General features: G+C 43.9%; 5 protein-coding genes and 1 long non-coding RNA gene across 9 annotated transcripts; 4 read left to right on the top strand and 2 right to left on the bottom strand.

Moving 5' to 3' along the window:
- Nucleotides 1-2,086: 2,086 nt before the first annotated feature.
- Nucleotides 2,087-2,627, bottom strand: LOC100829710 (ethylene-responsive transcription factor 14). The gene has a single exon (XM_003571220.3). The coding sequence runs from the start codon at nucleotides 2,625-2,627 to the stop codon at nucleotides 2,256-2,258; it is 372 nt and encodes a 123-aa protein (XP_003571268.1). The 3' UTR covers nucleotides 2,087-2,255.
- A 1,462-nt stretch (nucleotides 2,628-4,089) lies between these two features.
- LOC104583516 (RING-H2 finger protein ATL1) lies at nucleotides 4,090-5,852 on the top strand. Its single transcript, XM_010235899.3, has one exon. It carries the CDS (start codon nucleotides 4,629-4,631, stop codon nucleotides 5,721-5,723), a length of 1,095 nt encoding a protein of 364 aa, XP_010234201.2. The 5' UTR covers nucleotides 4,090-4,628; the 3' UTR covers nucleotides 5,724-5,852.
- Nucleotides 5,853-8,224: 2,372 nt separating this feature from the next.
- LOC104583515 lies at nucleotides 8,225-11,746 on the bottom strand. 2 transcript variants are annotated; one of them, XR_731325.3, is made up of 4 exons: nucleotides 11,604-11,746; nucleotides 11,106-11,492; nucleotides 9,656-9,708; nucleotides 8,225-8,730 (listed from the first exon to the last, which is right to left on the bottom strand). It is a non-coding gene; the product is annotated as an uncharacterized LOC104583515 (long non-coding RNA). The 2 variants fall into 2 exon arrangements; XR_002965581.1 differs by lacking the exon at nucleotides 9,656-9,708.
- LOC100839530 (LOB domain-containing protein 29) lies at nucleotides 10,421-12,018 on the top strand. The gene is made up of 2 exons (XM_003573171.4): nucleotides 10,421-11,365; nucleotides 11,484-12,018. Exons 1-2 carry the CDS (start codon nucleotides 11,087-11,089, stop codon nucleotides 11,847-11,849), a joined length of 645 nt encoding a protein of 214 aa, XP_003573219.1. The 5' UTR covers nucleotides 10,421-11,086; the 3' UTR covers nucleotides 11,850-12,018.
- Nucleotides 12,019-13,309: 1,291 nt separating this feature from the next.
- Nucleotides 13,310-16,100, top strand: LOC100839222 (bet1-like SNARE 1-1). The gene is made up of 6 exons (XM_003573170.4): nucleotides 13,310-13,442; nucleotides 13,553-13,628; nucleotides 14,595-14,742; nucleotides 15,467-15,523; nucleotides 15,610-15,669; nucleotides 15,759-16,100. Exons 2-6 carry the CDS (start codon nucleotides 13,615-13,617, stop codon nucleotides 15,846-15,848), a joined length of 369 nt encoding a protein of 122 aa, XP_003573218.1. The 5' UTR covers nucleotides 13,310-13,442; nucleotides 13,553-13,614; the 3' UTR covers nucleotides 15,849-16,100.
- Nucleotides 16,101-18,673: 2,573 nt separating this feature from the next.
- Nucleotides 18,674-20,665, top strand: LOC100829403 (AT-hook motif nuclear-localized protein 20). Of its 3 annotated transcripts, none has more exons than XM_003571219.3 (2): nucleotides 18,674-19,008; nucleotides 19,398-20,665. In XM_003571219.3, exon 2 carries the CDS (start codon nucleotides 19,469-19,471, stop codon nucleotides 20,324-20,326), a length of 858 nt encoding a protein of 285 aa, XP_003571267.1. In that variant the 5' UTR covers nucleotides 18,674-19,008; nucleotides 19,398-19,468; the 3' UTR covers nucleotides 20,327-20,665. The 3 variants fall into 3 exon arrangements, with proteins under 3 accessions (XP_003571267.1, XP_014756191.1, XP_014756190.1); XM_014900705.2 differs by having other exon boundaries at nucleotides 18,676-19,008; nucleotides 19,389-20,665; XM_014900704.2 differs by having other exon boundaries at nucleotides 18,688-19,008; nucleotides 19,392-20,665.
- The last annotated feature ends 1,173 nt before the right edge of the window (nucleotides 20,666-21,838 follow it).

The raw sequence follows: 21,838 nt of genomic DNA, 5'->3' as shown, positions 1-21,838 counted from the left end.
TCTCCCTCAACGGTAGCCATGGTCTTTTGTCATGGAGACCTAGGCTATAAATACCCCCCCATGGGGCATGTATCATTCACTCTCCATTGGAATAAGATCAAAGGGGAGAGGGCTAGAGCAACTCAAGGAGCCCGCTCTCGAGTGCTTGGATCGAGCCTAGTCTCGATTCGACCTCGAGGACGCGACTTGGGAAGCCTAGTTTCGAGATTTCGGGCCGTCTAGTATGACCTCGACTTAAAGTAGAGGGATCGGGTTAGAGTCTCGAGGGTATCCCAACCTCGCTGCTTGGGAAGACAAGTTCGGCCCAAGTCCGAGGCGGCTCCTAGAGATCTCTCGCTATAGGTGACTTGAGAAGACGAGTTCGGCCCAAGCGCTTGGCTAACGACCCCCTCGAAGCCTCTCCTAACATAGGACTAAGTCGTACCCGCAGGGTCAACCGAATCTATTAAAAAAATATCGACGTGTCAACTTGTCCCAAGTGTACGGCGACCTTCGCCATAAGACCGCCGTACACCCACTACATATTATTCCCGCATTTGTGCCATCGTGCATTGACACACCGTACTTCTGTTGTTTTCTAGAACAACAACATACCCGTTTCAAAATGTTTGTACACATTTGGATTTGTCCCAAGTCAAAAGTTTGCCAAGTTTGACCAACTTCGTAGAAAAATCACACCAATATATATACAACACCAGACTAATTAATACCATTAGGACTATTATCAAATATAAATATATTTATATCGTGTTTGTTCCGTGTTACATGCATATATTGGTAGTTTTTTTTTACAAAACCGGTCAAAGTTGAGAAATTTTGACTTAGGGTACAATCCGAAATGTGTAGACATCAGGAAACAGACGTAGTATATAAAACAGTGAGAATGTGCATTCGATTGATTGAGGATGTGGGCTGTCATCTTATATTGTCTAAAAACGATAAATATATATTTGGACATGCCAACTCCCAAATAAAAACAAAATCAATTGAAAACATTATACACTTGATGAAAAGAAGTCTTGTGCGTCATGCGTCTGCATGAGTCAAACTAGCTATTTTATATTTTCACCAACAATATCAATACATGAAAATCAAGTGGACTTGGTTAACTGTCATTGTGCTCTCACTGAAGAGCTAGACTGTACGTGAAGACTTGTAGCAGACATAGTGACCTGCATCTTGTTCCAATCACATGCACTTACATTATAGAGTATATATCAGGACTTGACCTAGCACATGACCAGTGCCCGAGTCAACCCCTGGTCCTAGCTGTATAGACTTAATAATCTGGGTCATATACATATGAGGATCGATCGATGATCTTTTCAAAAGTACACACAGTTCTTAAGTATGATCGATCAAAAGCATGCAGTGCACTCGATCACTATATCTATAATTTATGGTAAAGTGAAATTTTGTTGTGTACATGAATACATCTGTCAGTACCTTCCACACTACAACAAAGAAATGTTAGGAGGCGCTTAAAAATGCCTTAGAAATCCCAAAAATTGTCATTAAATAGTACACATGTAGACGTGTGTTTCCCAAAATACGATAGAAGAAATCGCAAAGCCAAATGTCAGATAATGCTTTTGATTTTAGATATATTTTTTGGCGTTTAATTAATTCTCCTAAATGGATATTTTTTACTGAACTAATCCTGGGATGGTTTAATTTATGTTGTTCTATGCATATGAAGACGAACAATAATGTACTACACACATATATTGCACAGATTCATGCATCTTGATTTGTGGCATCAATAAACACATTTATTTAGGCTTAATTCATCGATCATCTGTCCATCAGAAAAGCAACACTTAAAATTGCAATCTCAGCTCCTCTAGTACTAGTATATATATCTGATCTCCTCAAGTCTATATATTTTCAACAACAAATTAAGGTTGTTGCCTTCGGAAAAAAAAAGGAAGAGGGAAGAGGAGTTAAGGTCGATCGGTGTAATTCCCCAATCACATAAGATGGTGATATATGGGTGCAAGTTCTATTAATATAGATCGAGTATAGAACTATAGACAGGACTTGCTGATCTGCTCACGTACATCAGATCGACCGCTTTAATTGAACACCTTAAAAATACAGAAAACCCAACATATATATGCAAAGCACATACCGATCAGAAGCTTGATCTTCTGCTTTTCCATACATAAATAAGAAATCAAGCGATCGATGATGCATGCATGAATATATCAATCATGCACGAAGATCGTCGATCAGTATAGTTAGCTAGTAGTTAGCTAATTCTTCTTTCCACCAGCTGATCTGCGCTGCGGATCGTCCCTGAGCATCTCCTGCAGCACCTCGTCATCCAGGCACTCCAGCTCGATCACCTGCTGCTGCTGCTGCTGCTGCCTGGACGAGGAGGAAGAGCCGCCGCGGACGTAGTTGCGGGCCTCGGCGGGGAAGTTGAGGACGGCGAGTTGGCCGCGCATGTTGTAGGCGGAGCGGTCGTAGGCCCTGGCGGCCTCCTCGGCGGTGTCGAAGGTGCCCAGCCACACCCGCACGCTCTGCCGGCTCGAGTCACGGATCTCCGCCGCGTACTTCCCCGACGGCCGACGCCGCACGCCGCGGTACTTGGTCGCCTCGCCGCCACCCTGATCACCATCCATTAATTTCTTCCCTTTGTAAATCGATCTAACGACGTCCCTCGCTAGCTAGCAAGATTGAGCAGCTAGGTCGTAGCGATCGATGGAGCTAACTAGCTAACTTAATTGTGATGTACACTGTTGGTGTTGTGTGGTTGCTTAATTGGATCGGTGCAAATGAAAGAGAGAGAGGGAGTGTAGTATTTAACAGTGAGCTAGCTACAGCTCTAGCCCTAATGGATCGATTCTCTCTTGTGGAAGACGGGCCCCTCAGCTCAGCTCAGCTAGCGATCGATCTCACTCTCTTTGCAGCTACTAGCTGCTTAAAGCTTAATGATTCACAATTTAAGAAATTAACACTAGCTGCCAGGACAAGTTGTTAATTAGATTTTTGGTAGTACTATATTGAAGCAAGTGGATAGATCCTATATGCGCCTGGGCTTGAATGAATGCGTTGCACCTACGTGGACGGTCGTTATTTAGTTTCTTCGGTAAGCTGCATGTGTGATTGTGACTAATCTAATTAAATTACTCCAGTCTCCATAGCTCAAAGTACTAGGTTTTTCCCCCCGTCTCTAGCAGTGAAATGAAGGTACCTACTAATTTTAATCAGTACACTTAATTTTATTTTTCATTTTGTCAAGATGGATCATGCATGCATGTATGCAGTCATACTGATCTTGCCTAGCTTGTACATATATGAATACACGGGAGGAGACCGATCGATCTGGCCTCGTGCCTAAATTAGCTGGGCTAAGTAGTTTAGCACAAACTGCGGGCCGGGGGGAGATCTAGCCAACTATACTTAAGAAGCTTCTAAACATAATGTATATTGGGTGCGGCCCTTTCCATTTGTTCGAAACATATATAGTTGACTATACACATGTGGGCTGGGTATATACTTATCTAGAGTAGAATGTTTAAGTTGGCGCGCGCAATGGATGGCTCAGATTAGTTATTGCATGCATGGAGCCAAGCATGTCTTATATTTCAATGAGGGACGGTACCTTTTGTCCCTTGATTAATTTGTGCGCACGTTTTGGTTTGAGAGTCAAATGTAGTAAACGTTTGCGCAATCCAACAAATATGTAATACTCTCACAATCCATGTATCCAAGGCCTGGGCCCTACGCTTTGGTATACACGATTAGTTTGCTGACAGGGGCTTTGTGTACGCATGGATGATGGACCGATGGAGGCCATACTCGTGGGAAAATTCTGTGATCGATGCACCCTGAATTTGTCCTCATTTTACATGCACTTCATTGGTACCGATCCTTCATCTGATGGGAAAGAACAGCACTCACTCGGTTTTATAATTCCTGTCGACGGAGTAGTAATACTCCAGGGAAATTGTACAAGCCTTTCAATATATATAGTTATAAAGGCAATACGGCCCAGAATTAGGAGTCTGAATGGGCCAGAATGCTCAGAGCCGGCCTCAGTCGATACTTGAGTCAAAACCCATTAATCGGCCAATAATGCAGACAGATAGTCAAGGGAAGGGAAAGAGAGCAGATATGGCATGTGCATGTGTCAGCAGCGGCCTACTATGTTAAGGTTAATTTGGCCGTCAAATCCGACCGACCATGGCTGGGCAGATGGCTCTCGGTTCCCAGTTCCGACCGGACCCCAGCTAGCCATTCAAGTTGGAAGTGTGACTCACTGAACGCGTTGACCAGCGGTCCCATGGGTCCACTTGCCAGACTCCACGAGGAACGGTCGGCGACGATGACTGGCGTGTGGGAACTGGCAGAGAGAAAGAGCAAAGTGCTGGTAGCTGCAGTTGGTGCTCATCACGCGCCTTGCCGTTTGGTGTGGACTCATTTCCTGCTCTGCACCGCATGCTTAAATCAATCTCTGGCTGTTGACTACTAGCTAGTACTCCACACTCCAGTAGTTAGCCAGAAGCTCCATCCAAGTGGTTTCGTTTTCTTTCATCCATGGCCCATGGCATCTGGATTTGGGCATTGACAATGGTCACCGACAGAAACACCGCGCCTGCATCCATGCATCACATGTTCATATGTCGACTCGTCACCAAAAGTCTCCTTGGATCCATAAAAAAGGTCAAAGCAGACACGGGGAAACACCAACGCCAACGACCAGTCTCCATCACACACGGCACCACCATGCTAGCTGCACATTCCTTGTCCAGCACTCGTCAACGGAACCATATATACTCTCGCTGCAGGCTGCTAGTCTTCTTCTTCTACAACAGCTGACTGATCGATCGCATTCACTGATTGATTCCATGGCCATGGGAATAGGAGCACAAGCTGCCGCGGCTGACCCGTTCCCGGGCGGCAACAGCAGCAGCTTCGTCATCCTCTCCGTCTCCGTCGCCGGCATCCTCGCCATCTCCCTCCTCCTCCTCACATACTACCTCTTCCTCACCAGATGCGCCTCATGGCGCCACAACCAGCTCGACGACGTCGCCCACCACCACCGCTACGTCGTCTACTCCCCGAGACTGGAGCATCGCCGTCGCGGGCTTGAGGAAGCGGCGATACGCCGGATACCAACGCTCCGGTACAACCACGAGAAGGCCAAGAAGGCGGCGGTGGCGAGCGAGTGCGCCGTGTGCCTCGGCGAGTTCAGTGAAGGGGAGAGGCTGAGGCGGCTGCCGGCCTGCCTCCACGCCTTCCACATCGACTGCATCGACGCCTGGCTCCACGCCACCGCCAACTGCCCCCTCTGCAGGGCCGACGTTGTTGCCGAGCACCGAGTCATTGACATCGCCTCGCCGGCATCGCCATCGCCGCCGGGAGGAGACACGGCCGAGGTGCCTGCAGCTGCAAGGGTGGCGATGAGCATGGGAGACGAGTGCATTGATCATGAGCGGCCTTGGGGCGTGCAGCAGCCGATGAGGAGGTCGCTGTCCTTGGATTCTTGCAGTGACAAGCACCTGTACCTTGCCCTGCAGAGTGCTATGCGCCACCAACACCAACACTCTGCACTTCTTCAAGGGGAAGAAGAAGGCGCCAAATTTGGGGAGAGCAGCACCGCCGCCGGCAGCCCGGCAGCAGCAGCATCTGGTGGGAGGAGGTTGCGGCGGTCCTTCTTCTCCTTCAGCCACGGCCGGAGCTCCAGAAGTGCAATCTTGCCATTGCCGGTCTGAAATCAATTGTTTTACTGACAGTTCATAGTACAAATTCCATTAATGTTTCATTAGATGTAGCAAACTCTGTAAATTGGCTTCTTCAGAGGACACAAATGGATACGGAATCAATTTAACAATCCCAAAGAAGAGAAACATGAGTTACATGATGCTCATCAGCTGAGAAAATAGTAGTATATGATTGAGATTGGGCAGGAAAGGTAGGTGCAGTCGTGCAGATCAACACGGAAACACATGCTAACAAAGCGCCGACACACATGGAACACACTGGGCTTTGATTTGGTGTCTGGTTAATTATTTGCTTGCACCAATTGGCAGAAGGCACTCGGTCATAGACAACTGGGCTTGGCCTGCCGCCTGCCAAGCTGGAGCTAAACTGGACTCCTAACTGAACAGAGAAGGAAATGTAGTACACTTCATACTTGGGTTTGGATGGGCCTGAAATATTGACTATGATTGACCAGGTGAGGTTACTCACTGTAGGGAGTGCCCTATCTATCTCAGCCCATGCCAGATAAATGACCATGTAATTGAGCCCATTGATTTACATGGAGATTTTTTTTTTCAACAACAGATGACTACTCTTGTGCTTGTGGATGTTTGTATTTCTTCAGAGGAGAACAGAAGGACACTGGACACAGACACGCACAGTATTCAGCATATATAGATCAGCTATCAGTTCAGTTCGAGTTCAGGAAAGCCAGTAGCAACAACACACCATAGTGTCCATTACCTGGTTCTGCACTTCACAGGAACTGCACCAAGCATAAGCAAGCATGTGTTCTTGCACCGTCCTTTCAGGCATCCAGCTCCACGTGTGCCCTGTCCACAAGATGACAAAAAAAGGTTAGCTTAAGTGTCACATAATCGCATACGACCAAGACCGGGCAACTTAACCACGCATAGAGCTAGCTAGCTGGCTAGATGCTTCTAAGGTGGTCAGAGCTGCTGCTGTTGATATACAGCAAAAGATGGGCAGTAAGCCTGTAACTTGTGCTTACAGCCAATATGTGTCCAATCATGTTGTACATGCACGTTTCTTGAGCCGCTAAGCAAACGCCCACAAGATTGCTTACACGATAACGATAATATATATGGCCAGTCAAAGAGACCAACCTACCTACTCTTGCGGCACGGATTAATACATATACAGGTGATGCAATATGCAGGTTTTAGTAGCTTTCTCCAGCGCTCTTCGCAAAAAATGCCGCCGTGCAGGTCTTTGGCTCTACCTGAGTTCCTAGTTCTAGCTAGCTAGGTTGTTCCATCACCATCACACCAACATGGATTAAAATTTGGCATCAAAATTAGTCGGTTATTTCTTGATCCGTTTGGCTCACGGGGTTTGGAAGGACCTAGAAGTATTTAATTGTTTGCCTTCCATTTGAGTCAAGCACGCATGTCTCTATCCTATATGCTGAAAATATTAAAATACTAGCTAGCTCACCTGTGTACACTAATGGCGTTAATCAGACGTGTAAAAACCGACAATGCACCGGCTAGAGAGGATGAAAACGACCTGACCTTGCTGTGGCTTGCATACCTCCCGGCAATGGCAGCTATGGGGGCCCTAAGGTGTTCCCTGCAGCAAGCTCAAAGCCCGTAATTGCGAACCTGTTATAACCGGTTGGTGGAAAATTATGTAGATTGCGTACATCGATCTGGACAGTAGAATAGAGCTGATCCAATAGTTGGGAACACCTACCATATACTTAGTTTTGAGTTTTAACCCAATGAGAGGAAGGCAGGAGCTGAAGAACTGCTTCCTGGATTTCAGCAAGGATGACAAGAACACTAGTTTTCTGCAAGATGTGCCTCACTGGTGGAGCCCTGCATGCAAACGTTGGGGAATTTCTTTTAGACATGGAGATGATCAGAATGATATACCAGCTATGAGTCTTAACTCTTAACAAAGACGAGGGAGTACTACTCATATAAGCAAATGGTTAGCTGCTAAGCAGAATTTAGGTTGGATAATTTGAAGATATACTCCCATCCTAATCTCCAAGTGGTTAATCAAATGAAGGGTATGAATGAGCAAGACAAACGAAAGTCCTTCCTGAATGAGTGAATCTAGCAATCATGCACACACGTGCACTGTGGGTGTGCTCTGTCCCATCAATATTGGCACTTGACCGGTCTTCAAGCAAGTACAAACCATCTGCTAGACTCATGCTAGTTCATTTGATGTGTGCGTACAGTTCACTCTAGCTTCAGTTGTTTATATCATCTCTTTGTCCTAGTGCATGTTCTAACACTGACAAATTTGACCACCAACATAGTCCCGTGAAACGAGCATTGAGCAGCACCTGACGTTCACATTTTTATGCAGACAACTATACTAAATTACAAATGGAACTGTTAACTTGTTGTTCTATTATGATGCTATTAGTTGCCTTGTATTATCCTTACTTTTTATTCTTTCTAAAATACTTGAAAATTCGCTCATCTCATTGTACTAACTCTTCGGTGCAAAGATGTACCATATTACAAAGATATAATTCTTGAAAACCCTGCGTGATAGCACAAGAAATAGCTTACAGAGTTTACAGAATAAATACTCACAAATCGGGCCATTCAGTTTAATTGCTAAGGCTGAAAGAGAGGTTAATTTTGCCTCGACCATAAATCATAATCAATCAGTTTTTTACCCTTAATTACCGCCTTATGTACTTACCTAATTTGGAAACAAAAATAGTCACATGGTCAAAACTAACTTGTAACACATAGTACTTACCTAACTTGTAACACATGTTATCTTGTCCTAGACTTGTAACACATGTTATCATGTCCTAGACAGTCATCCTTTATTTGCCAGCTAACAGACAACAAAACAAAGGTACATATGAAGAGTCGAAGTTATAATGGAAGGAACCCAAATGTTGTTCTTTGACTGCTTCAAGATCACCAGCGGTAGGAATCGCAGGAGGAAGAACCGAAGAACACAGGAAAGATTTTGGGGACTTTTCCTGAAGGTTCGATTGCTTCAGTCCTTCTCCATTCATTTCTGGATGTATATACAAGGAGCAAGTTACATATTAGTCCTGCTACTTTTCTAATATACAAAACAAGGAACTCCAACACCAAATGCCCTCACCTTATGAGAAAACATGATGAATATAATGATAGTAATCATGCGCTATTAAACTAGTAGCATATGGTACTAAAAGATCAACACCTAATCATAAAGCTCCAAAAACAAGAAATGATTAATTTCTGATGGTTCCACTTTAAATTAAGTTCCCAACTCACTGACCACTTCACTTGGTTCCCTCCACAGGGGTGGGGCCCTTCTCTAAAGTCTAAACTACCCCACAGATCATGATGATGCAGTTTCGGGAAAAGGGTTGCACGTGGGTCTTTTGACTCTTTTCATTTGAAGATTTGCGTATGTAGACTGAGTTGAAGACGGGGTTATTTTACAGCGAACAGAATAATTAGTGTACTATCCACTCATGCTGTGGAACTGTCTGAAAATAGGATAAATCTCTGCCGATGAACAAATTAAGTATTTGAGTTCGAGGCTATAATAGTCTTCTGACCAAAGAAGGGTTTCCCCAAATCCCTTATGTAGAAGAACCTATAATACTCACGACCCAATTGATCAATCCAGGCATACACTGAAGTCTGAAGATGCTGTGGCCCCAGGCAATTTCATGTAAAACTAATATACAACCGATCAGGTTCTACATTCATGCGCGTGAGATAACTTATGCCGTCAGATATTTCACGATAAAGGCACCAGTAGCTTATGATGCTAGATGCTACCCATGGATACTAACATTGTAACAAATGTTTGCTGCTGCAAGGTTTGAGTAATCTAGCGTGAACTAATGACCTGTTCAGTATATGTGTTGCAGATTGCCTTTTTTTTATCTTGAAATTCTGGGCTTTCTGGCAGTACAGTATAATCAGCAGAAAGTTATAAATACCTAGAAAATGGACATCAATCAGACCAATCAAAATCATGTTTCCCTTATGGACCCTGTCAGCCAATCAATAAACAATACGTGTCAAATCAAATATCAATAATGGACACTGGTTTATGAGCTGTGCATAAGCTGTCTATTGTGTGTAAAAGTTTTGACTCACTCTGATGATTATTGATAAAAGAAACAATAAACCAAGTGTTATGTTCTGTTTTTGGGAAGACAGGGAAACTAAATTTAAAAAGTAGTTGCTAACCTAGTCCATATGAGCGAAAAATATACATGACTAGAATAACCAGTGCTTTAGCATAATAAAAGGAACTACCTTTCTGCAATCAGAAAAGTAACAGGAACCAGCTAAGACAGAAGATAGGCATTAGGAACAGCAGAGCACCATTAATTGTGTTTTGTTAGGTCTACAGCAAAATTTAGTTGGGAAGAAGTAAAAGATGCTAAAAGCTAAATACACGCCATTGTTTTGGCAGGTAGTGACTACATATTACTTATTTTCAATTTGCATACTGCTATAGTATCTGTAAAGTAGCAACTTGATGTGGGCATGCTACTTATACAAGATTAACTGATTAAGTTTGTTGTATTAATTTTCCAATATTGAAGCAGCAGAGCCTCGATGGAAAAAACACTCCATAAGGCAACGGTTGTTGCTAATAATTTTCCTAGAAAGATAGAAAACAAAATTTCAGTTACATGGGCACAAAGCTAACTTTAGCTATATGCTTCAGGCAGTAGGCAGCCTAGTAGAGTAGAATGGGAATCCTCAGAGGTCCACCTATTGAGAGCCTGAGACACAAAGGTGGTACGGAAGATTGATGGAAAGTGATTATCAAACTTAATCATGTGGCATATCTCAGAAGCATTAACCGCAAAGTTCCCAAAAAATGCAACACACACTTCTGTATAAGTACATGTGTATGACAAATAGTTTTGTTTTAACACACTCCTTTTGAACATAATTTATGTCTTATTTAATTTCTTATGAAATTTGTATTCTTCTCAACCTGAACTAGCATTACACACATGCTTAACATACCACTTAAATAAGAGAACAGTTTAAGATGCATTCAACGACAGTAACAAATGTTCAGTTCAATGTAATGTTTTTCGTCGAAACAAAGTTCAATGAATGTCGTGAGTCACTTGAACATTTTGGAAGGAATCTGAATAGGTATATAAATTTGGGAATGAGAATGTAAGGAGTAGAGATACCAGACTTAAAATAATGGAACTTGTAGTCCACTAAGGAAACCAAGATGAATTAATTATTTGGCCAGGCTAAGCTAATCACTGTGCTGGGTTGTCTATATAAATAGGAGAGAATGATGAACCGATGATTCATACCATAAGCAGCAGCAACAACGAGTAAAGAATAAGTCCAATATATAGCAGCATCAACAAGAAGAAGATCAAGCAAGGATGACAGGACTTAGCTCACCCTGTGGAGCGTGCAAGTTTCTGCGCAGGAAGTGTGTCAATGGCTGTGTATTCGCCCCATACTTCTCCCATGAGCAAGGGGCTGCACACTTTGCTGCCATCCATAAGGTCTTTGGGGCAAGCAATGCCTCAAAGATCCTCACGCATCTCCCTGCAAGTGACCGCTGCGAGGCTGCAGTCACCATGTCATACGAGGCGCAGGCCAGGCTCCGTGATCCAATATATGGCTGTGTCGCACACATATTTTCTCTGCAACAGCAGGTAAGCAAGTTCTAAGTAGTTAGTAGAGTATAACTATAACCACGAGAGGCTTGGTTCTCTGCAACAGCTAGCCCACAGCATATACTGACAGTCTGTATTTCTTGAAACGTTGTCACAGGTGGTCAATCTGCAAGCACAACTGGAGTCTTTCAGAACTCAGGCGATACAAGGGTATGGAGACGGTTCTTCAATCTCAACCCCTCAAAAGGATGACTGTGGAAATATGTTTGCTCGTTACCTGCAAGACGAGCAGCAACTCCTTTTCCATCCAACAATGCCAAGTAGTTCTTCGATAAAGAGCGAGGATCAGTTATACTCTGGAAATGACCACTTTACTTCTACCTCAACTCAATCTGCACAACACTACGAGCCGGACTTATGTATGCCTGACTACAGCAACACCAATCCTTATTGCACGATGGAAGGATACCATGACATGGATGACCTTCAGTCAGTAGCCTTTGCCTATCTCAACAAGGCATGACAAGATGATACATTTGCTAGTTATCTCAAGAGTTCAGACAGTTTTTGTAACAGTAACTTAGTGCGGATCAAATTTCATAACACGAATATTGAATTACTAGAATAAGCAGAGTGGTGGTGTAGTTATTTTGGTCTTGAAAATGCATAAAATATCTCAAGCTGAACTTTCATGGTTGGTGAACATGTCATCTGGTTTCTGCACTACTACTGAAATTTATCTGAAGCCGAACTTGGATTTTGGCCCAAAACAAATTCTTACGGTGAGCAGAATGAAACATGGAAGGGAATAGATGGCAAACCGTACTACATTTTGGTTTGTATCTGGTAGTCGGATGCTTGATTTACTTGAAGTGAAGAGATGTATATTTTTAGCGCTTGTAAAAACACACTAAATTGAAGGCTTGACAATGCTAGAAGCAAAAATCCTTAGCCACTTACTTGAAGACAAATTAGGAGGGGTTGTGACAAATTCTTGTTCTCGGGCTGAAAACGACCACTGTGTCTTACAAAAATAAACGATAAATGAAAGTGCAGAACATAAAGCAACAAGCATGAAGGCTGGTCTTCATGTACTGCTTAGTAAGTACTCCCTCCGTTCCTAAATACTTGCACTAAAACAGCGACAAGTATTTAGGAACGGAGGGAGTAACAATTTAGAAGTCACTAAATTCATCATTTTTATTTCTTTCGAGTCCCAATCTCCGAAACAATATTTCACCTTAAAGTTACAATAGCCTGTGACTCTGTGCTAATGCCAATATGATCAGTGAGGTTCGTGCTTATCAGCTTATGAGTTAATCTCGTTAATCACACTATATCCTATGCAATTATTACCTCTCCTCCTTTCCACTCAATTTGGACTCCTTACTTCACAAGTTAGTCATGGAATGCCGAAAACTGAGGTGTTCAGCTCTTTTGGTTAGAGAATGAGAAAGAAAGGTACCGCAGTTACCATAACAGCACGCAAACACAGTAGTTTTCGATGTGCCTTTGCATCTCAATTCATAGGTCATATGCCCAACAGAACAAAGCTAGTGTTGGGCATGGAGAGCAAAACTAGTGCGCGCTATGGTGTAGCAATTAGTTCCTATTTGCTGACACTGAATCCATCACAAGGAAGCGAGTAAAAGCTTAAAGATACCAAACAGCTGGAGATAATGTGATACGGGGAATGCTCATATGCCTGATGCAGCGACTCCTCTCGCGCATATCGTCGAGCAGGTGTAGTGCACTGCATGGCGATCGAGCAAGCCATAAGCTGATAAGCAACCAGTGAAGAACTGGTTACTACCAATACCTGGAAACCATTTGGCGTGGAGGAGCCTTGGGGTTACCGCAAGCTCCTTGGACTCTCCTCCGGGTGGTTCTCTTTTCCGGCGCCGTCGATCACCGGAGCCGGAACCGCAGTCCGCAGCGATGGTTGTCGAACAGGAAACAAATGGGCCATCCTCTATAAGAAACGGGTGATGGGCCTATGATATATTGGGCCCGGCCCGGGAAAGAGAGTGTGGGCTATCAGTTCAGTTCCGCCTCCACTGAGATCTCCTTCCTCCTCGACGGCACCGGCGGCACCGGCACAGATCTCCCCGCAAAGGTGCGACCCCCGACGAGGTTTCGCGGTCCTTCACTCGCTTTCTCACCTTCTCCTGTCACGATTCGTCCCGGTGATCGGCGTTGGATTCGTTTCTTCCTCCCGTTCTGCAGGTTAATCGGTTAGTCAATTACTCGTCGGCCGGATTGGTGGTCGCGCGCGCTTCAATCTCCCGATGAACTCCAGGAGGTGAGGATCTTTAGCCCCGGGGATCCACCTCTAGTTATTTCACGCTCACCTCGCCGGTAGTGATTGCTGGCGATGGCGAGCGAGGGGCCTCGATTAGTTTTGCTTCGCTTGATGTGTGTGCGGTTGGAAGATGCAATGTGGTTTACATCATCCTTAGATACTTAGATTGTTGCAATGCTGTATCTGCATGCTTTGTTTCCCCAGAAAAAGACGGTTACTTGATAATTTTTGGCATTGAGTATCGGGGCTCAAGAATTTTTTGGGGCATATTGAATAACTGAAGAATTTATCTGAAATCTGAATAGCTGTCTATTCGTGCTTTAGGCCTGATATTACTGATAAGTTAGTCCTCTCTTGTTGCCTGGGTTACTGAGCTGCTCATGTCTTATCATATTTCTGCAAAAGATGTGTGCGGCATTGCGTTAACACATATGAAAAATAGCTTGTTAAGTACAAGATGGAAAAGAAAGTGGAGGCCACTGAACTCCATGGGGCAGAACGATCGAGGCATTAAAAGTGGACTGAATGTTATCATATTTCCTTGTGCTCTTTCTCGTGTGACAACTTTGGTGGCGGAACACATCTATTGAACAATTTTAATCATTTGAGCTTGCTTGTTTCCTGCTGTTTTACTTTATTTGCAAAGGATATATTCTTGAATACAGAGTGGACTAGAATCATTGTAATGTTGTCGGACTATTCGTAACTGTCGCTCACTCTGCCGTTAGTTTGCACCCTTTCTTGACATAACTGGTTCCAAGTCAACAACAACACCAACTAATGGCACAGGTGTACTCGTATGAGCAGGACTTGCCGTAGCTACTTCGCCATGGTTTTATTTATTAGTTAAATTCTTTTTTTTTCTGTGTTACTTATGTCTAACTTTGGTAATGTGAAGTTATGATCCGACCTTTGGATGCTATCTAGACAGTAGTAATGCCTTTTTATTCACTTTGTTGTTTGTAGGGATTTCCGCAGCCACAGAGCTGCTTTATTTGATGGAATTGAAGAAGGTGGAATCAGAGGCTCAGCATATTCTTCTCGTGAAATTCATGAGCATGAGAATGACCAGGCTGTGGACAACTTGCATGAGAGGGTCAGCATTCTCAAAAGAGTATGTATGATGTACTTCATTTTTTGTGAAGCCTGCTGAACACTTTGAATTAATTATGGTGTCGTGCAAACCAGCAAACACTCTTATAACCTTTAAAAAACCAGGAAATCTAGCAGAAACTGCAATGGGAAAAATTCTATTTTAAGGAGAATAATTCGAGGGGTTTGTGTTTTAACTTAAAATTGGTGTTAAATTATTTTACTGTCTGGCCTCAAGCAAGAAATGAAAATTCTCATAAAGATGGTAGAAATATGTAGAGATGAATTCGCGCTAACAGGTTACTAGTCTCTGTACCAACTATCAAAACCAGGTTGAGTTTCGAAGCTTAACAGGAGTAAGAGTTTGACACTTCTGTATAACCATACTAGTGGTTCGTTCTACACTGCATATTTCTGGCCCAGGAAACTAGTGCATGACTCATCTGTACACAAAATTGAATTGATCTCATTCAGAATTCAACTTCCGTGTAGATTAACACATATAAACCATACGTACACGATATTGATAATTAGGATTACTACATAGTAACATTCAGGTCATAGAAACAACATTTATTGGTGTGTTTCACTGTCTAGTTTTCAGCTCATATAGATGTGTATTTAATAACTATGCGGGGCATCATTCAGTTGTGAAGATCTCTTAAATGCGTTAGATCAAAACGTAGCTTAGTCTCTAGTGCTAGGCATTGTTACCATCTGGTTCTCTGAATCTGTTGTCTTGTCAGTTGACAGGCGATATACATGATGAAGTGGAGAATCACAACCGGATGCTGGACCGGATGGTACTAGCTTCTTGCCCGTGACTTGCTATTTTCCTTGTCAATAACAGTGTGACGACACCCCTTGACACATTCTTTGCCTTTTTCAGGGTAATGATATGGACACTTCAAGAGGATTTCTTTCTGGGACTGTGGACAAGTTCAAGATGGTAAGGGATTTCCACATCTGCCGATCAACTACTGCTTCCACCTTCACCTTTTCTGCTATCCTGAATAGTAACTTGACTACTCATGATAGGTTTTTGAGACCAAATCAAGCCGCAGAATGGCTACCATGGTTGCGTCCTTCGTTGCTGCCTTCTTGCTCTTATACTACCTGACCAGATAGATGCATAGATTGATTACTCTACATTTCAGTATCTGCCTGGTTATATGATCCGATTTTTCGCGCTCGATCACCTGAACATAGGTCCTGCTCAGTTTGCCAAATTGTGGCACGAGATGCTGCTGGTGTCACAACATGATCTATATACACATATATGTATGCCTTCATTTTTGGTGCTGCACTTGCACCAAAAATCTTTCGATCACCCTTACAATGCAACGCAAAAAAGCATCCAAGCAGGATTAATTCTGATCACCATGCATGTGCATATTGTTCTTGCTGGGAGATCCCTTGGCAACGGCATCAGATTTACTTGGATAGATGCTCTTCTGATTGGGATCACCAATGAAATGGTGCAATTGATGCAAGTGGCCGGTCGAGTCGAAGGCAGATGTCAAAATGCTGACTAATTTGTCTGTCTTTATGTCTTGTTGCCTTGCGTTTTACTGTGATGGCGACCACACGTTTCGTCCATGATAATTAAAATTAAACTATTCTACCTAACCTGACAAAAACAACTTGCAGCTTCTTCTTTTCTTTCTTTTTTACTGTGTCTAGCTAGCTTGTGTTGCGTTAGGCAAGCCCAACCTGACCATGACCTGACGATCGACAGGAAAGCAATCAACAGGTTAATTTGCGTTGCAAAACAAATAGAAATGCAATGACTTAGCAACCTTAATTGACTTTGCTGATCACTGTTGCTGTGTGGTGTTGTCATCGATCATCCCTGGCTAAATTGGTTAACTAGTGTCTCTCGGGCCTTCTCCTGCATATGATGCATGATAGATTAAATTACGAGTGTCATATCGTGTCCTAAGCTAGCCGTACGTACGGTACTTGCACGATTAAGTAGGTAGCTAGCTAGAATTCGATCTTGCTAAGGTTATCCGATCAATCCATCCGTGTAATTGCCACTAATTAACTGGCTAGTCTATCATTACTTTTCATCTCCAGCTTCACCTGACCTTTCACAAGTGTCTGGAGGTGATTACTTAGCGATAATAACCTTAACTAATCCAAAAGCTTTGAAGCACAAGAGCACTGCAGGTTGATGTGATGCTGGTCGATCCGGTTTAGCAGCTGTACTATTCTACGTGGCTTTTGTAAGAAAAAAGATTAACATACGGCCTTAACTAATGATTACGGTCTGGTCTCGACTTTGCTGCTATTTGACGTGTCGCGCTAACCGAGCTTATCTACCTAATTAAACAAAGTGAGGCGTGACATTAGTTGAAGAGCTTACATCTTGAACTTTGCATTAGCTAATTAAACAAAGGTCCTAATCAAACAAAGCCAAGACAGGACCACCATTAAGCAGCCACAGGAATCTGTGCCCTTTTATAATCTGTTACTAGGAGCTGTCATTAAAGCTAATTAAGACATCTTTGATCCCCCTTTCACGCATCATTAGGAGCTTTGTATGGCCCTTGCCAATAAACTAATCACCCTAGGAAAAAACTAATAATCCTTGGTAGGACTCCTGCACAGCTAGGTGTTTGTTTTCTTCTGTCCATGACAACCTGTACACACACAACTTGTACAGGTGTTGCTACTAGCTTAGCTTACTTACTCTGGACTCTTCAAATTGACAAAAGAGGCTTATGGGCATGTCTTCTTGCACATTAATAATTTTGATGTTGATAATCCAATGTTGTCCTTGATCGTGAAGCTTGATTAATTATTTTGCTCTACTACACTGATAATTATTGAACAATGTGCAAACGGTTTGTCCTTCTCCGTTTTTGTTAAGCAGAAAAGGATAAAGAATTCAGTTAATTACTCCACTTAATTAGCAGTCGATGTTTGATTGATTGAACTAATTAAGAAACAATGTCTTGTACTTCTATAGATTCTCGGATGTGGTTGGGTTATAAGGTAAACGGGTCGTATCACAGCTTGGATGGCAAGCATATTATAAGTGATCCATCTGATTAGACATTATATGTATGCCTGTCTATATATATACGCAGGGTTTAATTGACATCTAGTACGGGTGATTGGATTCTAATCACCCTTGGGTTTGAAGCTCCATTGTTTAGTTCGTCAATGGTTATTAATCAACTGCTGCTCCGTTAATATGATTAATTCCAGCACTAATTAACATGAAGTGGATGAGAAGTCCTTCCATTGACAAGTCAACGTTTGGACAAATAGCTCATCATGTCATCTCCCTATATATAGTTGAATGGAAAATGCAATATTAATCAATAGATGTTGGTACACTTGTTGGCCCAACGCAGAAAATTAAACAAGTTATTAACGGAGAGCCGTCCCAACGGACAAAGTGGTGATCTATAGTTTAGGGATTTCTAGTTCCATTTTCTCTATAGCCTCTACTCTAGAAATTAAATGACGTCCTAGCTAAAGAATGTGCAATCAAACTTTTTTCTTCTTCTCTAACTTGATTGCATATACAAAAAATACGGGATTAATTGCTCTGTTATGCATTATAATAGTACCACTGGATCTATAACTGCGTGTTAACATTTTTGTACGAAAATTAATTAACAACCAAAAGTTAATTACCTATTGAAGACTGTCAGACTGTGACCATGCATGTCCAAAACGAAGTATATTAATTTACAAATATGAGATACAAAGGCAGAGACGATATGTGTGTGTCTTTAAAAAAAAATAGTTGGTCGACATCGTACAGGGTGTTCACTCATGAAAATATGTACATATATGATGCATGTTTTGTTGCTACATTAATAAACATGCATGTGTTTTTATCCTCAAGAGGGTGAGCATGGCCTTTTTACGTCACATCTCCTGTTCCTTTTTCTTTTAATATTTCATGCTTGCACACACATGCATATTCCATGTGTGTACCAACTTGGAATAGAACAAATTAAGCTAGCATCTATTAACCCCTCTTGTCACTTCACCCTCAGCTAATGAGCAAATTAAGTCTTCTCTTCCCCCCAAGTCATAGAAAGCTAGCACTGCTGCTTGGGGAACCATATATAAAACCCCCACAAGAAAAATCATTACAAGGAATCGATCCATCCACCCACCAATTGCAAGCAGCTAGCTAGCAAACAATTGCAAGAGGAAGAAGGGAGGGAGCTTAGCTAGATAAGATCGGTCGTCTCTCTCTCGGCGCTCAGCTCTAGCTAGCTTCTTCGATCGATCTTCAAGTCCATCCAGAGGGCACACAAAGGTACAAACAATTAGAGTTTGCGGTTCGCTTAATTAGTTCCCCAATTCTTCTACTACCCGGCAGTTTTGATTTCCTCCAAATTAGCACTTAATTGTTGCCATAATCGATATCTAGCTGTGTAGTTGCTTGAGTTCATGGATCGATCCGTATATATGCTCATCAGATCTTTGGAGCTGGATCTCGACATGAAGGCTTGCTCAGTTACTACTCTTAATTTGTTTCTCTTAATCATCTCTCTGTTAATTATCGGCTAGCTGGCTAGCTACTTGCATGTTTCATGTGCAAATTAATTAAGGAGGTTGAGCAAGAAACAAGTAATTAGAGAGTCAAACTAGTTAACACAGACACAGATCTCCAGTTAAGCTAATATATGGAGTTAGCAGCTGCAGGTCGATCGAGAGCTCTAGCTACTGTTGGCAAGAAAACCCTAGACTAGAGAAGTCTTCGAAGGCGCTAGCATATGGCGAACAGGTGGTGGGACGAGGGCCGTGATCTGGGCCCGCCGGCGCCGAGCGCGGGCGAGCCCTCATCGCTGTCGCCGCCGCCGCTGGGCGCCGCCAAGAACGAAGAAGACGGCACCGAGTCCCCGAACGGCGCCGACGCCGGGGCCGGGCCGGGCGCGGTGGTGACGGGCAACCGGCGGCCGCGTGGCCGGCCGGCGGGATCCAAGAACAAGCCCAAGCCGCCCATCTTCGTCACCCGCGACAGCCCCAACGCGCTGCGCAGCCACGTCATGGAGGTGGCGGGGGGCGCCGACATCGCCGACGCCATCGCCGCCTTTGCCCGCCGCAGGCAGCGCGGCGTCTGCGTGCTCAGCGGCGCCGGCACCGTAGCCGACGTCGCGCTCCGCCAGCCGGCCGCGGGGTCCGTCGTGGCGCTCCGCGGCCGCTTCGAGATCCTCTCGCTCACCGGCACCTTCCTCCCCGGCCCGGCCCCGCCCGGGTCCACCGGGCTCACCGTGTACCTCGCCGGCGGCCAGGGCCAGGTGGTCGGCGGGAGCGTGGTCGGCGCGCTGACGGCGGCGGGGCCGGTCATGGTGATCGCGTCCACCTTCGCCAACGCGACGTACGAGAGGCTGCCGCTGGACGAGGTGGACGCCGCCGGAGCCGAGGAAGATGGCCATGGGAATGGGATGCCGCCGCCGCACAGCGAGGCAACAATGGCGTCGATGATGCCCGTGCACGGCGTGGACCCGTCCATGTTCGGTGGCGGCATGCCGGCCATGGCGGGGGGCGCCGGGCTGCAGCTCGGCCACGATCTTGCATGGGCGCAAGCTCAACACCAGCATCAGCATGCACGCCCGCCGCCGCCCTACTAGCTGGCTAGCTCTAGCCAATGCCGGCGAGGCGACAATCGATCTCAGGCAGTTATTGTTGTTATTTATGTATGTAGGATGGGTCGATTTCGAACTCGATCGATCGAGGATTATTGTGCTTAGCTTTTGATTAATTTCGTATGGATCAGTAACTGAAGAATTGAACGAATTAGTATCTCTGTCTGATGATCTGATCAGGAGGAGTAATAAATTAAGCTAAGAGGCAGTTGTATCGATCACCTTGCTGTTAATTAGTTTTACTACATCAACAAATGAAGCCCTTTGGGCTTTGGGACAATGTTTTGATTTCATGTAATGATCTGATCGGCTGATGGTTTCTCAGTCTGGGAGTTTGGGAGTTTCCATGGAAGATTGCCAGGTTCAGTATGTACAGTTTTCATGCCCCCAGTTTTGCTAGTATACTGGAGTATGTGTCCGTAAAAGACAGTGATGTCTTCTCCACGAGATTCTCCAATTCGATCAGATTCTAGTCATGCATATATTCATGCATATAGTGGGTCAGATGATAATAAAAAAAAGGTGAATTTCTTCAGGAAAGTGCAAATAATGGAACAGTTTGGCGTGGGGCATGCAGTTAATCTAGGGAATTATCCAACTAAATGAGCTAGCTAGATTAACTGCCTCAAACTGAAGTATCGATCGCATGGATGCCAGCAGTGCTATAGTTAAGAGATTTCTATGTAAGTTTACATGCTTAAATTGCACTAGTAATTAGCTTATGTAATTTGCATCGGTCGGCCGCGCGCCTGCCTCGTTCCAAGGAGCGAACTGAAGTGATTCATTTCAATTGCATGTGGTCCGAGACCGAGATCCCGTCGTTGTATTCTTCCTTGTATATATAGGTTTCTTATAAAGAAATACTCTAGCTCCTGCCAGCACAGCTCAAAGGTCTCCCAAGGAAGACATACGGATCAAAGGTACTTCCTCCGTCCAACAAAAGATGTCTCAAGTTTGTCAAACTTTAATTGTATCTAGACATGACTTAGTATAGCTAAACCTAGCTAGGGCCCGGGACCATCCCGTGTATCCATTCATTTTTCTTCTCTTTTGACTTTTGATTCTGAGTTCATATTTGAATTTGAATTATATAGGCATGAGCAACAGCGTGGCATGGCACCCTAGAGCATTAGAGCCCTCTCCCGCCCCCAACGCGCTAGTTCTCCCATCTTTAAAGCTTTCTCACTGCGCCTCTATCCTTCTAACCAGGCATCTCAGTGGATTCATCATGCCCCTCAAAAGTTGTCTCTCCAGATCCGCAGTCATCGTCAGAGCATCATCCGTAATGTAATTAGACGTGTCTTGGTGGGGTGCCTCAAGCTTCCTCTGCCCTCCCCCATTTTCCATCAAATCTTATGGCTTGATCAGGGAACTTGTAAGACAATCTCGATCAAGCGAGGCTCAGTTTGGGATTGCCAAAGTGCATCCGTTGTGGACTTGTGGTATACTTATTTATAATCTGGTTGTTGAAGAAATACATACACAAACAAGCAAAAC

This window comes from Brachypodium distachyon, chromosome 3 (genome assembly GCF_000005505.3).
Source record: "Brachypodium distachyon strain Bd21 chromosome 3, Brachypodium_distachyon_v3.0, whole genome shotgun sequence".
Classification (NCBI taxonomy): Eukaryota; Viridiplantae; Streptophyta; class Magnoliopsida; order Poales; family Poaceae; genus Brachypodium; species Brachypodium distachyon.
This window is presented reverse-complemented; position numbering and strand designations above follow the sequence as displayed.